The sequence below is a fragment of the Prionailurus viverrinus genome, chromosome B3 (genome assembly GCF_022837055.1).
Source record: "Prionailurus viverrinus isolate Anna chromosome B3, UM_Priviv_1.0, whole genome shotgun sequence".
Lineage (NCBI taxonomy): Eukaryota > Metazoa > Chordata > Mammalia > Carnivora > Felidae > Prionailurus > Prionailurus viverrinus.
Genome location: NC_062566.1, coordinates 55,549,637 through 55,566,202, shown reverse-complemented (window position 1 = coordinate 55,566,202; position 16,566 = coordinate 55,549,637). Strand labels below are relative to the sequence as shown.

At 44.7% G+C, this 16,566-nt stretch overlaps 1 protein-coding gene across 1 annotated transcript in view; it reads right to left on the bottom strand.

Annotated features, from left to right (window-relative positions):
* The window catches only part of TGM5 (transglutaminase 5), a 30,920-nt gene that overhangs the window by 7,411 nt on the left and 6,943 nt on the right, over positions 1–16,566 (bottom strand). The window contains exons 4-8 of the mRNA XM_047862251.1: positions 13,644–13,762; positions 10,560–10,688; positions 9,792–9,969; positions 827–965; positions 76–179 (exon numbers count right to left, since the gene is read on the bottom strand). Of these exons, the coding sequence (XP_047718207.1) occupies positions 76–179; positions 827–965; positions 9,792–9,969; positions 10,560–10,688; positions 13,644–13,762 (669 nt within the window). The remainder of the gene's footprint in view (positions 1–75; positions 180–826; positions 966–9,791; positions 9,970–10,559; positions 10,689–13,643; positions 13,763–16,566) is intronic.

The following is a 16,566-nucleotide window of genomic DNA, read 5'->3' as shown; positions in this document are numbered from 1 at the left end:
CATTGCTGCAGGGTCAGGCAGGGGTAAGGGCGGTTTCTGGGGAGTGGGTTCCACCTTTCTTCTGGACAGCCTCACCATTGCTCGTCTCCTGAGGGGTGGCATCCAGCACCTGCCAGCCTCCATATCCAGGAGGGAGGTCCTTTCGGGCCATCCAACACTCATTCCACACATGAAAATTCCTGAAGGAGAAGCCAGAGGAGTCAGTGTCAAATGAAGGCAAGAGAGAGCTTGTAGTGCTTGTGTTCTTTCCAGGGCAAGGCAGGGGCCGATGGGTACATGGACCGCTAAACAGAAAGACAGATTTAATGCACCCTAAGCATTCAAACTCTATGGATGAGTAGTGGCAGCGTTTCCTCCTGTGAGCCTTGACTTGCCCAGAAAAGAGCTTTCTTCTGTGAATAGAGAGTATTAACTCTATATTAACTGGAATTAACTGAAGTTAAATATCCCTCACTCTCTCTCTCCCAAAGGTCCTCATGGCCTTTCTTGTGTGTGCTGCTGAGTCACAGGGGCAGACATGGGTGTGTGTCTGGAGGTGGGGCTTCAGGCCCTCCTGTAGTCAGAGCTATAGGCTGAGTATTAAATGAAGGAGATGGCAAAGAGGGAAATCTCACCCAGGGCAGAAAGCTGTTGTGATACGAGGATTCTAAACTCAGAATCGTTTTTGTGTTCAGCTATGTCTCAGCCTTCGAGGTGGGGATACAGGGCCCTGGGACTGGTAAAAGTGAGGCGGGTCTGGGAGAATAGCAGGCTTGTGGGCACAGTCCTGCCCCACTATCTGCTGGTGGAGTTTGCCTTGGAAAGAGACAGAGAGGTGGTCTCTCACCAGACAGTGTCCTTCTTCTTATTCTCCAAGATCCTGCCTGTGCTGTCATAATACTCATCTATGATCAGGTTTCCATCTGTGTCGTGACCAGAGTCAAAGTTGGTGATCACACGGGTGGGGATCCCCAGGCACCTCATTACTGCAGAAAGAGCAAAAAAAAAAAACCCAAACAAACAAACAAAAACAAAACTCCTGTGGGCTGTGGATTCAGGAATTCTATGGATTCCTGGATGTAGGGCTCTGGGCCCAGGGAAACCATTCTTTGGCACCTGCAGGACTAGTCAGGGGAGCTGTCTGGAGCACTGGGTTGATGATATTGCCAACCTCTCTCCCCACCTTCCTGAACTCCTCTCCGGGGCTCATGGAAGAGACACTGTGCAGAGGCTGGGCTTCTGGTTGCTCAGAGAAGCACTGCCAGGGCCCACAGAAACTCCAGCAAGTTGTGAGTCCCTGACTTTGCAAGCAGCACTGGGCAGGCATGACTGCTTTGGCAAGACTACTCAGTGGCCTAACTAGGTCTTGCTCATCTCTTGGCTGTGAATTTCCATCTTCAAACCAAATGCTAGAATTTCAGCTCAGACCATCAGATACTTAGACAAAGTGTCTGTGGCTTGGATTCCCCCTTTTCTATGGGTATATTGTCTTGGAAGCTTATAAAGGAAAGTGTCATAAAGGAAGGCAGAAAAGGAAGGAAACTGTGTAACAAAAGCTTAGAAAAGTGAGGGTTTGTACCCAGTAGAGAAATTCTAGAAAGGAGGTACTACATTGTTTTTATTCCTGAGAGGGCATCTTTCCCTCTGCCAGCCAACTTCTGTGCTTTGTCCCTTGCCATATTTCCCCCATTCTGCACTCTTTAAGTATAGCAATATCCCCCAGCCCATCCTACTGCCAATGTCCTGGGGACCCTGTCCCTTCAAGTCCAGCATTGGCAGCCCACCCCATTTAATAATAATGATGATGGTGATGATGATGATAATAGTAATAATAAAATTCAATAATATCAGCCAGGCATATTGCTATATTATCCTCAGGACAACTCTACACAGAAGCTACCATTATTATCCTCATTTTAAAGATTAAGAATCAGGGGCACCTGGGTGGCTCAGTTGGTTGGGCGGCCGGCTTTGGCTCAGGTCATGATCTTGCAGTCTGTGAGTTCGAACCCCATGTCAGGCCCTGAGCTGACAGTTCAGAGCCTGGAACCTACTTCGGATTCTGTGTAACCCCCCCTCTGCCCCTCCCCCACTTGTGCTCTGTCTTGCTGTCTCTCAAAAATAAATGTTAAAAAATTAAAAAAAAAAAAAAAAGAATCAGAGGCTAAGAGGGTCACCTGGGTGGCTCAGTTGGTTAAGGGTCTGGCTCTCGGTTTCTGCTCAAGTCATGATCTCACAAACCGTGAGATCAAGCCCCTCCTTGGGGGCAGTTTCTCTGCCTGCTCAATCTTAAAATTGAGCCTACTGAAGATTCTCTCTCTCCCTCTCTCTATGCCCCTCCCCACCTCACAGGTGTGCATGCTCTCTCTCTCTCTCTCTCTCAAAACAAATAAATAAACTTAAAAAAAATCAGAGGCTAAGAAAAGTTGGCAACCTTGACTAACGTCAAATGGCTAGGAAGTGGCAGACCTATCACTGAAATCCCGATTTCACTGCTGGGCTCGTTCGTACTCAATTCTGAGCCCACCTCCCAGTATTGTGCACACAGTTCAGCATTCTAGTATTTTTCCCTTATTAAACATTTCATGCATTTTCCTATGTTAACAAATATTGGCACAATATTTGCACAAAGCCTCTCCAGGTCAGGGTGTAGAGACATCTCTGGATATAGCTCGGAAAGAGGGGGAGAGGATCCCAAAAGGGAACCTGGAGCTCTCCTTGGCACAGCTCTGTGCAAGGTCAAGGAATGAGGGCAGGGAGTGAGCAGAGCTGACAAGTGAGTTGTAGGTGGAGGTAACACAGGACTGCCTCAGAGGGGAGGGTGAGGTTGGAAAAGCTGCCACTAAAGGAAATGGGACAGGAATAAGGCAAGAGCACTCAGGTGACTCAGGAGCATTGCGTGAGCACATTTGTGCTAAGATTACAGTCAGGAGGGTGGGTAACACTTCTGATAATAAGAGAAGGTGCCAAGGAGGGATGGGCAGGAAAAGCAGGAAACAAGCCTCCATTCTTCACACCAAGTGATGAATTCACAAATAGCCACATGAACTGTCAGTGGTGGTATCAGCTTGTGCTCAACAAGGCTGGATGAACCTTTTCCACCTGAACACGTGGCATTGTGCCCATGGCACTCTGAAGTTCTTTACCTGACTTAGCACATGACTTGTGATGGTTTGTTTATGAGTCTGCCTTCCTGAGAGGGATTGTGTGATATTCGTCGTTATCATTATATGACCATTAACAACACAGAGCCAGGCCCGTTTTGCAGAAACTTGATGGTGCATCATTGCTAGATGGCTGAATGAGTGTCTCACAAATCTTCTGCCTGTTCTCATGATTTCTGACTTTGCACAGCACTTTCATAATGACTGCGCCCTATGCTTTAGGTATCAAGCTTGACTGTCAGTAGAGCATAAGCTTTGAGTGGTGATGGATTTGCACTGATCCATTCTCACACTTTTGTCATCATGGAGGACAACAGCCTGTCACCGTAAACCCATGGTGAGGCTAGAATGGTTGCTCACATGGGGAGTGAGTGAGGCCTTTCTTCCATACCACACTAAGAGAGCTAACAGCACTCAGATTTGCATGAAGTCATACACTGTATTTTTCCCAGGGTCTTGCTCCCTCTGTCCTCCATGCTCTGTCCTCCCACCAATAGCTCATCTTGTCTTGTGGATTCACCTCTTACTTCTGTGCCCACAACTCCTGAACTTGAATCTTGAGCCTCTGTGGAGACCTCGCTGCTTCTAGACACATGCCCAACTGAGCTTGTCTTTCAGTCTTCTCCATCTTCTTTGCCGGTTGATGACATCGTTATCATCATCATCATAGTGCCAGCCATGGTGCCAAGCATTGCATGGGCATGATCTCATTTATTCATCTCCCAAACCCTGTGGTTATCCCGACTTTAAAGAGGAGAAACCTGAAGTGTAGAGAGGTTGAGGTCACATGGCAGAAAGAGGAGTGCCAGGGCAGGATTTAAGCCCCTGATTCTCTGACCTCAAAACATCCCCATGCTTCTAGCTACAAGCCACACCACTGCAACTTCACTAGGCATCACAGCACCAACTCATTCTCAATACACCTTCCTCTGTCAAGTTTTCACTGACTACTTCATGCCACACTAACTTCCCTTCTCATGCTCTCACTAACTTCCCTTCTCATGCTGCATATTTTATCACTGGATGGAGCTCTCTGTGATCTCCTGTATTTGTTTTATCTTGTCAGCCAGATTACAAATCCCCCTAGACTAGGATTTATATCAGATGCTTTTCTTGATATTTCTTTGTTTCCAACACAGTGCTGGGTACAAAGTAGATGTTCATTAAATCTGTGTTGATATGTATTGTCTTTAACCTGTGAATAAGGTTTCTGCAGACTACCAGTCCTAATGACTTACAGTTTGACATGAGACTCAGGTGACTCACTAATAATTTGGGGGGAACTGAGTACTACATAAAAGGGAGGTGTGTGTGTTTGTGTGTGTGTACACACATGCACGCAACCCTCACACAGTCATGCTTAGATAAAGGTGGACCAGATATAAGAATCTGGAAAGGCCTGAAGAGTTCCCAAGGTATATTACACCACACCACACTCCCAGCATGAATTACTATGTCTTTTCACTCAGCCATTCAGCACTCATCCAGTGCTCATGTCAAGCCACTGTGATTAACCAGGCAATGGGTTAGATGCATACACAAAAATGAAAGACATTCCTGTCCTCAAGGAGTGCAGCTTCACTTTTGACTGGTGATTGACATCATCCTGATGGTGTATTAAACATGGAGTCTGTTTCAGGACTAGCTGTGAAATCTTCTCACCAGTTCGTTTTCCTCCCCCATCTCCCACCAGCTCCCCATGTGGAAATGTGGCTCCAATTTTAAAAGAGAAATCAGTGGAAAGTTAGAGTTAAATCTGTTGAAATTTGCTTGATCAGCTTTGCTGCCACACTTCTATGGCTTAAACTGAAGAATACAGTCAAACTTCAGCTAATGGAGTTGAAGTGTTTGCATTTAAATATGATGATTTTTAGCATCTTTTAATTTCTCCCCAGAAGCATCAAGCTTCCAAATGGTAAAAGTATCTTCTCCTCCCATGCTTCTAATTGTTCCTTAAACCAAGATGGTTATATTGTCTTGGTTTTCAGATACGCCTTCACAAGTTCATATTAGAACTGTTCTTGTTTGTCTGCAATGACAATGAATCCTAAAACTGCTTTAAAAAAATAATGTCCACTAAAAAAATTACCAGGCATGCAAAGAAGCAGAAAAATATGACTCATAACCAGGACAAATGTCAATCAATATACTAGATCTAGAAATAACAGAGAGATTGAATTAACTGACAAGGACCTTAAAATAGCTATTTTAAATATTATAAATATGTTCAAGAGGAGGTAAAGGAAAACATGACCATAAGAAGAGAAATGGAAGATAGAAAGAAGATCCAGTGGAACTTCTAAGGATGAAAAATATAACATATAAATATTGGACAAAATATTGCACTATAACAATATACTTTTTTTTTTGTAAGAACACATTCAGAGACAATGTTACATATTAAATACATCAAAGTGTTTCCCTATCATGGAGGAAGGTGAATAGGAATGGGTTGCAAGACAAAAGTGAGGAAAAACTAATTGATTAGTTAATTAATTTTTTAAAAAGGGGCCTGAACCAGACCTATTATAATAAATATCATGAAATGAGAAATATGATTAATTAACCCTAAACACTCCAAGGAACGAAAGAAGGAAATAAAGTAAAAAAGTGAGACAGGTGATGGGGAACTGAATTTTGGGGGATGACTAGAAACACCTTGTGAGCAAGATCCAGTCAGATCTCTGGAGCCCAAGAAGCTGAGATTAAAACAGTATCAGGCTAATTATAATAACTAATATTTATGTAAAATTAACTATGTGCCAGGCATTTTTCTAGGTACTGGCCAAATATTAACCCACAACCTGGTAAGGGAACATTCCACACAAGTCTTGATGTCTCTTTAATCAATGGAGAACAATAGTAGATTTGTGTTTGAGCCAAAGGTTGAGGCAACAAAATGCACCAGGACTGGGGCTGAGATTCCTTCTTTGAGAGCTAAGGGCTCAGTGAAAACGGTGAGGACAAGAGTTGTATTCAAATGAAGATAATGAGGTACTTTATAGAGGCCACTACACAACTGAGTGAGAAGAAATCTTAGGTGACATGTAGCCCAGGGGTGTTCAAAAAGTTTTAAGCAGAGGACCCTACATGCAAGGTAAAGCGTTAAGTGGGGATCCAATATACAAAATGTACTCATGGGGTAGTTTTGGGTGAAGAGAGGAGGGCCTAGCTCTAAGCAACACAACCTCCTCATCTCCCACACCATTTCCCATCATCCTTCCCCCCATGCCTCCTGGGCCACCTCTCTACTTTATAGAGCAGGGGATTATGCCCCATAGACCTGTTCACAGTCAATGTTCATGTCTTCCAAGTCACTGCTGACCCTATCCCTACCCGTGCAGCTGTGGGCAGGAACAGACCAGGCATATTCCCAGGATGACTGCCTTAAAAAAAAAAAAGGCAAAAAACCAACTTTATTGAGATATAATTCACATACCAGAACCCTTGTAAAGCGTACAATTCAGGAGTTCTGGTCCAAGATGGCAATGTGGGAAGACCCTGAACTCATCTCCTCCACAGACACACCAAATCTACACCTATTTATAGAGCAATTCCTCTTGAAGAAGAACTGAGGGCTGACTGAAAGCTTCTGCACAACAAAAAATAGACCACACAGAGAGTGGCAAGAGAGAGGGGGACTTGGTGACCAAGGGAATCCCCACTCTGACTCTGTAAACTGCAGTGGGAAGGGATAGTACTGAGGGACTGTGAAAAGATTAGTCTGCCCTGGAGCACAGAAAAAAAGCCACAGTATAAAAGAGCAACTGGAATATAAAAGAACCAGCCCTAGAACCTTGACAAGTGGCAGGGGAGCTGCTGGAACTCTCTCCAGGTCCCTGTAGCAGAGAGTGGATGGCCAGAACAGGAAAAGCCTGATGACTGAGAGCTGTGGGTGGCCAGCCCTAAATACAGAAAAGGTAGACCAGAGATTTGTCTGAAATTCCCCAAATAACAGCCAACTAATTGAATGTCAAAGAAAAATCCTGTTCAAAATTTGATGCATGCACGTTTTCCTTTTGGTGATTTTTCATTAGGAACTTGACGTCAATATGTTGACATTTAAAAAGGCAATTCTGCAAGGCAGAGCTGCAGGGGGGGAATGCATTTCTGAGTCAGACAAGAGTCACTTGTTCACTGTAAGCCTCAGTTTTCTCATCTGTAAAATAATGGTAATGATATCTACTTTGCAGGCAGTTGTGAGGATAGAAAGAGTAAAAGTGCCCGGCATATGCCTGAAGTGCAGAGGATGCTGGGTAAGTGGCAGTTGCTAGCGATATGTATGTATTAGTATCTCCTAGTGGTTACAGCATACCAGACTTGGATGTGAGACTGGCTCTACTGCTCCATTTCCCCATCTGCAAAGTGGAGATGATGATGATATAGAACCTACCCCATATAGTCATTTGAGGGTATCAAATGAGGTGATCCTAGCTGATGCTTACTGAACATTCACTGTAGACAGGCACTATTAATTCTTAGCACATTCCACATACCTCAGTCCTTCAATAACCCTATTCAGTAGGTACTATTACTTTCTCCCATCATAAGTCTGAGGCACTAGCCCAAGGCTACTCAGCCATTTGATGGTAGTGTTTGTATTTGAAAGCAGTCTACTTCCAGAGTCCACATGCCTCACTATTATTCTAGGTTGTCAAGATTTTAACACAGTGCTTGGCACAAAAGAAGTCCCCAATGCACAGTGCCTGGCACAAAAGAAGTCTGCAATGCACATCAGCTATAGTGATTGTGAAATAAAAACAATATTACTAATAAATGTGCTTTGGTAGCTCTGTTGGGCTAAGGAATTTGATAAATCCTTAACTTTTAGCAGAGGATAGAGGTTGGGTCTTACCTATTTTTGTATCTAAGAATACTTAAAGCACAGTGCCTAGCTTAGAATAAGGACTCAATAAGTGGCTGGATGAATAAATGAGTTTTCAAACAGATATGCTTATTAATGTACACCATGGTGGCCCTTTGGGGGAAAGCTGCTGTTGCCTGAGCTATAGTTGGATCAAGCCACATTTGACCCACTTTGCCCAGCCCTTTGCTTCCCAGGTCACAAAGTGGCCATGATTCTCATAAACATTTTAATTGGTCTGCTCTCATTACACAATCTTCATTCACTGGCTCCACCCCTCTCATTGCCCGGTTCCAGACAACCACACCCAAAACCCTGGTCCTCTCCCTCTCTACATGCACACTTGGCCCATTAGTCTTTAGGCTTTTCCACACAAAGGAAGGTTCCCTCTCCAACATGCACAAGACTGATCTGTTCTCTGCCTACCAGTCCTGTGCCTGCTCCCTGGATGACTCAGACATCCCAGGTCACCCATATCTCTGTGGCTCTGGGTATCAAAGCTGTTGAATTCCTAGTTTCTTGTCCCTGGGCAATCAGAGCCTCCAACTCAAGATGGGGCCCTGCACTTGAAAAGGAGGAAGAGCTCCTCACCAACCTATTTGAAGTCATCCTCTGTGGGTATTGACAGAAACCTCCTTGTGCCCTTGGACAGAGCCCTGGTGCTCTCTCCTCAGCAGCTCAACAGCAGGGCTGTCTCTAGGCTTCCTCCAAGAGCTCAGAGATGGGCTCAGCACATACAAGCACATAGACTGCACCAGGCTTTGTCATACAGGGAATTTCTACATGAAAGGCCTGAGTCTGCAATAAACGTGAAGCTGTGGCAGATCTGGTCTCCCTGGAATGGACTAGAGACTCCTGTGAGTGAAAGCTGCTGCTGGCCTCTTTCCCTAACTAAGAAGAATAAGAACTTCCTGACTGTGACCCAAGTTATACAGATATGCATGCCTGGAAGCTGAGAGCAGCCTAGGTATGGGGGTCAGGGTGAGGGTGAGAGCCAATAGCAAGCTGGACCCTGGGTGAAGCAGAAGGCCTCCTCCTGCTGTCTCTATATGTGACTCATTTCTAGGTGTCACTTGCCTCAAGATTCACAGCCACCCCTTTCTTCTGCTTGCTCCTCCTGCTATCTGCAAATCAACTTCCATTTGCCTTCTTTTTCCCATACATATTTTTTTAGCTTTCCTTCTACTAGTGTAGCATCCACTTCCTATCAGAAAAAAGCTGATCTCCTGTTTTCTTCCATCCCCTACCTCTCTGACCTGAGTCAGGCCTCCGGGCCTACTGAGCATGAGACAACTCCAAATTCAAGGTCATTTTATGTCAACTGCCATCTTTCCCTGACCCCATGGCCCATACCACCACTCCGATATACATTTCCCTCCCATGTCAAGACCACCCTCTGTGCTCAGAAAGGGCACTAATCAGTTTTTAAGCTTTCTAAATACTTGGCCTTTCATCTCATTCCTGTCTTGGACCAAACAATTTCCAGCCAGGCTCCTAGGTTGTCAAAACTCAGAGGAAGAGAAAGGACAGGAAAGTGTTTAATTTCTGCCTCAGAACCATCCTCTGAAATGGAAAGTGTTTAATTTCTGCCTCAGAACCATCCTCTGAAATAAGTCCAGATACATGAAGCCGGGGTCAGTGAGAAGACATTTTTACAGAGGGGCTTCCTTCCAAACATTTCTCTAGTGGGAACTGTGCAAGACTGGGACAAGAATGGTTCAGAGGTCTAAGACATGAGCCAGTACGTTACTTGTTCTCTCCATGTCGCCCTTTCCACTCCCTACCTGTGCACATGATGGCAGCAAAGACCCAGCACTGCCCATAGCGCACTGGCTGGCAGCCTGTGGCATGCCACTGTTTCAGGATGGCCACACTGCCGGTCCACTCTGCAGGGTTGATGCCATCTAAATAACTCTCACTCCAGTTTCCATTAAGCACCCCATTGTCATCGTTGCTGTTGATCTGAAGAGAAACCATATATAGAACCATTAGAAGCATTCTTTTGCTCAGCAAGATGCGATGTGTGGGCTGCTTTGCAAGGTCTGTGGGCCTGAGACACAAAGGACTCTTCAAACTGGTTTTACCTGGGAATTTCCAGACCTGCTAGGGAAGTGGTGGGGGTAGGAAACTGGCCATTCTGACTTGTCTCTACTGTTAATTAGTTGATCATTCTATTTCTACTACCCCCTGCAAAGCTAGAGGTTGGCTCCAAGAGCTCTTAAAAATACCTCAGAGCAAAGGAAATTTCGAAAAAAAAAAAAAAAAGATCAGTTCCTAAACCAAAGTTATACTCAGCCTTTCCTGAAACATTAATTTGGAATTAATGAAGGCAATGGCCCACACCCAGCTATTTCGGAATTCAACTGAGAAAACCTGTTACCCGTATTTTTTCATTAGCCTCATCCAAACTGGCTTTGCCAGAGGGTCCCTGCTCTCGACTCTTCACCCCACCCCCATTGCAGGAGACAACTGTCAGGGGGCACCCCCCAACACACACAGCTTCCTCCCTCCCTAGACATACTCTGGGTGGGCAGAGCCAGACCCAATCTCACCATGGCACACACCACTCTGCTGATGTAGACGGGGCTTCCCCGCAGGGCACAGTCTATAGCTGGATCAATCTGGAAGTTCAGACTCTTGTCTAGTAGCTCCAGGCAGATGTCTATGATATTCTCTTCAAACTATAAGAGAGATGCAGAGAAGCAAGGCTCCCATGATTGGCACATGTAGATATGACAAGAAATTCATGACCCATCCCACCCAACTCTCCAATGGAGTGGTTTGCGGAACATGATCCCATTTGTAAGGTAACTGTGTCCAGTAGCACAGACATAAACTGCCTCCTAAGCAGGTGCAGGATCTCTGAGCTCTGGTGTCACAACTCACCCAGTTTGTATGTCCTACAAATCAAATCGCTGGGGTTCTTTCCAATGAGTCTGACTGGCTAAAAAGTCAGTTTCTCCCTCTTCTCCTCTCATTCCTGGAGCCTATGGGATGTTCTTGATAAAACCATGTTGCCTCATCTTCTACCTCCACTTGCTACCCCAACTCACCATTGGCAGCTACTGTTGAGGTACTGGCATGAACTAGCCATGATACCTGTGACTCAGTCATGCTCTGGAATGACTAATAGTGTGTGAGTTATGGAAGCTTCCCACCCAAAGCAGGCTGACTTATCCTTTGGGCTTGGTGTGAATGACATTTTATCTGAGGCCTTCCCTGACCCTGAGCCTTTAATGTCAGTTATAATGATGGAGCCAAGCTCTGTCTTGCTTGCCTGAGCGTATACTCTGTCTGTCTCCAGCTGTCCTTGTAACTGTATGCCCCAGACCTGGCACAGTGCCCAGCACATAATAAGGACTCCATGCATCTTGGTTGAATGAGAGTAAATGAATGCATTTATCCCCATGTAATATTCCCACTGGACAATAAACAGGATTTAGGAACTTTCTCTGACCTATCTTCCCCAGGGGAGAGTTTAATCAGTTCACTTTTCTGCTTTAAAATGTTCAGAGGCCTCTAGACCTTCAGAATCAAAACTCTAACCTCCCCTAACAGCCACATAAGACCCTCCCTGATCTGGCCCCTTGTACCTCTCCAGCCTCATGTCTCAATTCCTCCTGCTTCATCATTTTGCTCCAGCATTACCAGATTCCTTGTAACCCTTGCAGCAGACCAAACTGTTTCTCACCCTTGTGTTTTTGCTCATGCTTCGCTCTGCCTGGGGTATTTTCCCCACCTTTCTTCACTTGGGTAACTCAGTTCAAGCATCTCCTTTTCTAGGAAGCTTCCCCGATGACTCCATTCCCAACCAAGTGCTCCTCCTCTGGGCTCTCAGGACATCCTGTGCCCATCTCAGTCTTTGCATATCCCACTGCATGGTAAGTAACCTGCTTATGTGACTGAGTCCCCACTATACTATGAGCTCAGGGACAGCATTCAATTCATTTTCATATCCCTAACATCTTGTACTCTGCCTGATATTCAGCAGGCATTCGATGTAAGTTCACTGAATAAGAGACAGGAAGAAAGGGAAGGAGCCATGGCTCAAAAAAAAGCAATTTCTCACTTCTGTTGCTCACAGATGATGGTAGGTTCCTGTCTACAGGGCCTCTCTGGATCCTCATTTGCCTGTGCTGAGTGAGGGGTTGGGGAGGTCAGTTGGTGCCAGTTGAGGCTGCCACGTCTCATCTTGAAAATAGCCACCTCAGGAGGCCTATGCTGTGCTTGAGACCACATGTGTTGGAGTTCTATTTGGGCAAGTCCAGGAGAGGGACTCATATCAAACAGACACAAGGCTCCACAAAGGATTTCCCAACCAACAGCCATTCGGCAGCCAAGACTAGTCTTCCTCCAACAGTGTTGTGGTGCCGGATCCCAGTCTTAAGAACCCTCTTCCCTGGCCTGGCCCTGGACTTCCTGGAGCATCTGTTGTAGGCTGAGCTTTATGTGGGAGGCAGGCCTTGCAATAAGGCAGGAGTTGCAACACATTCCGATTAATATGATGCCATTTTTACAAATACAATCACGTTTTAGAATATGCAGAAGAAACAAAACATGGAGGAACATACACCACTCTGGTGATGGTGCTTAGCATGCCCTTTGTGTTCTAAGTACCCATTTTTAATTTTTTTTTAATGTTTATTTATTTTTGAGACAGAGAGAGACAGAGCATGAGCAAGGAGGGGGCAGAGAGAGAGGGAGACACAGAATCTGAAAAAGGCTCTAAGCCCTGAGTTTCAGCACAGAGCTCAACATGAGGCTTGAACCCATGAACCACAAGATCATGAGCTGAGCCGAAGTCAGATACTTAACCAACTGAGCCACATAGATGCCCCTAAGTACCCATTTTTGTAACGTTTCCTTGTAAAGTTTTTAAAACAGCTGTGTATTACTTTTATAATGAAAAGGATATTGGGGCGCCTGGGTGGCTCAGTCGGTTAAGTGTCCGACTTCAGCTCAGGTCACTGTCTCACAGTTTGTGGGTTTGAGCCCCACATCAGGCTCACTGCTGTCAGTGAGGAGCCAGTTTTGGATCCTCTGTCTTCCTCTGTCTCCCCCTCCTCTGCTCATGTGTGCTCACTGTCTCTCAAAAATAAACTTTTTTAAAAATCTTAAAAAAAAAGGAAAAGGTATCTAATCAAAACCAAAAAAGAGGCAATAGTAACCGGGAAGGAAGTACATCACTGCTCATTAACATTGCTTTTGGCTCAGATGTTCAGGGACAAGTTTCCTCAGTGTGACGGAACTGATCCTAGGGTCTGTGGTCTAGATAATGAAGATGAAGTGAGAGAGGCAAATGGGGCCCAACTGGAAACAGTTTAACAAGCAACCAGGCACTGCCATGGCCATCCTCATTATTGTCCTTTTGTCCTCATCATCATGGTCAATGGAACTCCCTGGTGGGTGCCTTTAGCTGTCCTTCCCCCTTAGATCCTGATGTTCAAATCAGACATGATCAGCAAAGAATATCCTCCGACTCATTTAGCTCCCTGGAGTGTCATCTCACACTTTGATGTTACCATCTGTCCATTCTGGGTGAGCCCTGCATGAGAAGAACCCTCCCACCTTGCTCCTGCTCCCCACTTCCCACAAGCCCAGGGCCTGGATGGGCTATGAATAGGGCTGAGACTCACCTGTCCATAGTTCCAGGGACACGGGCGGATCCAATTCTTGTTCCCTTGGTAAATGAAGCCGTAATCATTCACGACATACTCCTGCCTCTGGGGCTCACTGTCCAAGTAGACAGAATCCCCTAGGAATCAAAGTGGCAGCACACAAAGCAAAAAAGTTATCGTTCCCTTCCTACCTCATTCCCATCCCCAGAAGGCAAAGTCCTATGGAAACTGAGCTCTGGGGATGGCACTGGGTGTCACCAAAAGGGGCAGAAGAGGAGGTTTCATGGAGAGACCCACCTTCTACAATCCCTCAGCACCAGCAGCAGGTTCAATACGAACATGAGGTTGAATAGTGGAAATTTACCTTCAGTGGAATTTCTTGGTTTTCAAAGCACATTTACATCCTGACCTAATTAAGGGTGGAGGGAACAGGCTCAGAGTGATAAGTAACTTGTCCAAATCACATGTAAACACAGAGTGAAATTTGAACAGAGTCCATTATGTCACCATATTCCATGATTTTTCTGCTACATTCAACTAAACCTGACTGGAAAAGAGCAAACCAGAATTTAGGGGTTGGCATTAACCTCCTCATGCCTTTTATAGGAATTTAACCTAAGGACAGCATTTAGGAAGTACACAGAGATTTGGATGCTAAGCTGTTTATTTGAGTACTGTTTGTAACACTGAAAAGCTGGAAACAACCTAAGTGCCTGGTTCTGGGAGCTTGTTAAATAGCCATGTCCACCACAGAATTCTGTACATACACGGTTAATGTAAGATTACAAAATTGTACATATAGGCATCGAAATCTACACGTGATATGTTAAGTTTTAAATGGGTTACATAATAATGTTACAGCATGAATTGACATTTGTTTAAAACATATTTATACAAGGATTTTGAAGACTATTCTAAAAGATGTTGATAGTAATTTTTTTTTCTTTTTGCCTGTTGGTATTCTCTAGATTTTTTGGAATGAGCACATATTGCTTTCACAATATAAAAAAAATTTTTTTTAAGTTGAGAATGAACAAATAAAGGCCATGGGAGTAGGTGTCCTCTTTGCAGTGTCCTAGAACAATCTGGAAGGCCCACCTAACTTGTAGGTAAAAGTACTCTCCTCAATTCCTCAGAGGCAGCCTCAGACTCAGCCTGCATGGACTCTGGTAGAGTCAGACTCCTAGAGAAGATCCATTTTAATGAGGTCTTGCACCAGTGTGACCAGATCTGCAGGTTCATGTTTGAGACCACACATATTCTCCTCACAGCAGGGGCTAGCAGTGGCCAGCACTGCAGGGTGGGGGTCCCTAGCCAATATCTTGGACATGGTGATGGGGTAGCCACTGATCCTGTCTTCAGGGCCTACCAACCCCTAGCCCCATATTGAGTCTTCTGGGACCTGGATGGGGCACAGCTTTTAAAAAAAAAAAAAAAAGGCCCTACAGTGATTACTTTCCTCCTCACAGTTCAGGAGAGGCCTAAGTACAAGTCTGAAACCCACAGTCTTGGAGGCCAGGACGTGTGTGTGTGTGTGTGTATGTGTGTGTGTGTGTGTGTGTATACAAGAGAGAGAGATAGAGACAGATAGACAACTGCCCTCCTTGACCCAGTGGTGGAGCGTTTTCGTATGGCTAATGGGTAAGAGCTCTGGGCCACTCAATGACAGGGCAGTAGGAGGTGGTTAGAGATGCTAGATCCCAGCCAGGTTCTGGTATGACTCACCTAGCCCCCTTAGAATAAGGTTGGAGGAGCAGGTAGAATGAGAGGGAGGAAGGAGAGAGGATATCCTCCAACTAGAATAGGACTGTTGAGTCTGGCCTCTGCTCCAAAGCCTACCAGACACATTCTCAACGCTCAACTCTTCCTGCCCTTCTTCCCACTCTCTCCTCCTGACTTGTCCTTCATTCTGCCCATACCATGTCTGTATGTCTGTATGTCTGTATAACTACTCTGCCCTCAGGTGGATTTAGATTACAGGGATCGTAGGACAGGTGGTACTGGGATATTCCATATATCTTTGTCTAAGACAAACACTGGAAACAGCTAAGATACCCATATATAGGAGACTAGTTAAAAACATTTGGTAGTCCAAACAATGAAGTAATTGTAGCCATTAAAAAGAACATATTGATAGGAAAATATATTCAAAGTTGAATTGTTGAATAAAAAAAGCAAGTTAAAGCATGCTATGTACTATATAATCCCACTTGTGGTACAACTGTATAATCACACATATATGTATATATGCATAAATACATATTTGATTAAGCATGGAACAGTTTTGTAAGACTACACAAGAAAATGCTAACAGAATTTTCCTCTGGAAGATGGAACTTGGAGTTTGGGATAAACTTTTACTTTTCACTTTATACTTTCCTTCCTCCCTCCCTTCCTCTTTCTTTCATTTTTTCTTTCTCTCCTTCATTCCTTCCTTCATTCCTTTGTTCCTTCCTTTCCTTCATTCTTTTTCTTTCTTTCTTCTTTCTTTTCTTTACTTCATTCCACAAATATTCAATGCAATACGCTTCTTATTCTTAGAATGAAAAGACTCAAGTTAATTTAAAAATGTGTGGTAAAGGTAGATGTTAATAGTGGTCAAAGTTAATTATATTAGTCTTCTTTTCAAAAGTTTATTTTATTGGGGTGCCTGGGTGGCTCAGTTGGTTAAGCATCCAACTTTGGTTCAGGTCATGATCTCATGGTTCATGAGTTCAAGCCCCATGTCGGGCTTTGCACTGACAGCTTTCTGCCCTTCCCCTGCTTGTACTCTATCTCTCTCTCAAAAATAAATAAACATTTTTTTTTTTACTTGAGAGAGAGAGAGAGAGAGAGAATGAGCAGGGGAGGAGCAGAAAGAGGAGAGAGAGAGAATCCCAAGTGGGCTCTGCACTGATAACACGGGGCTCAAACTCACAAACCATAAGATAATGACCTAAGC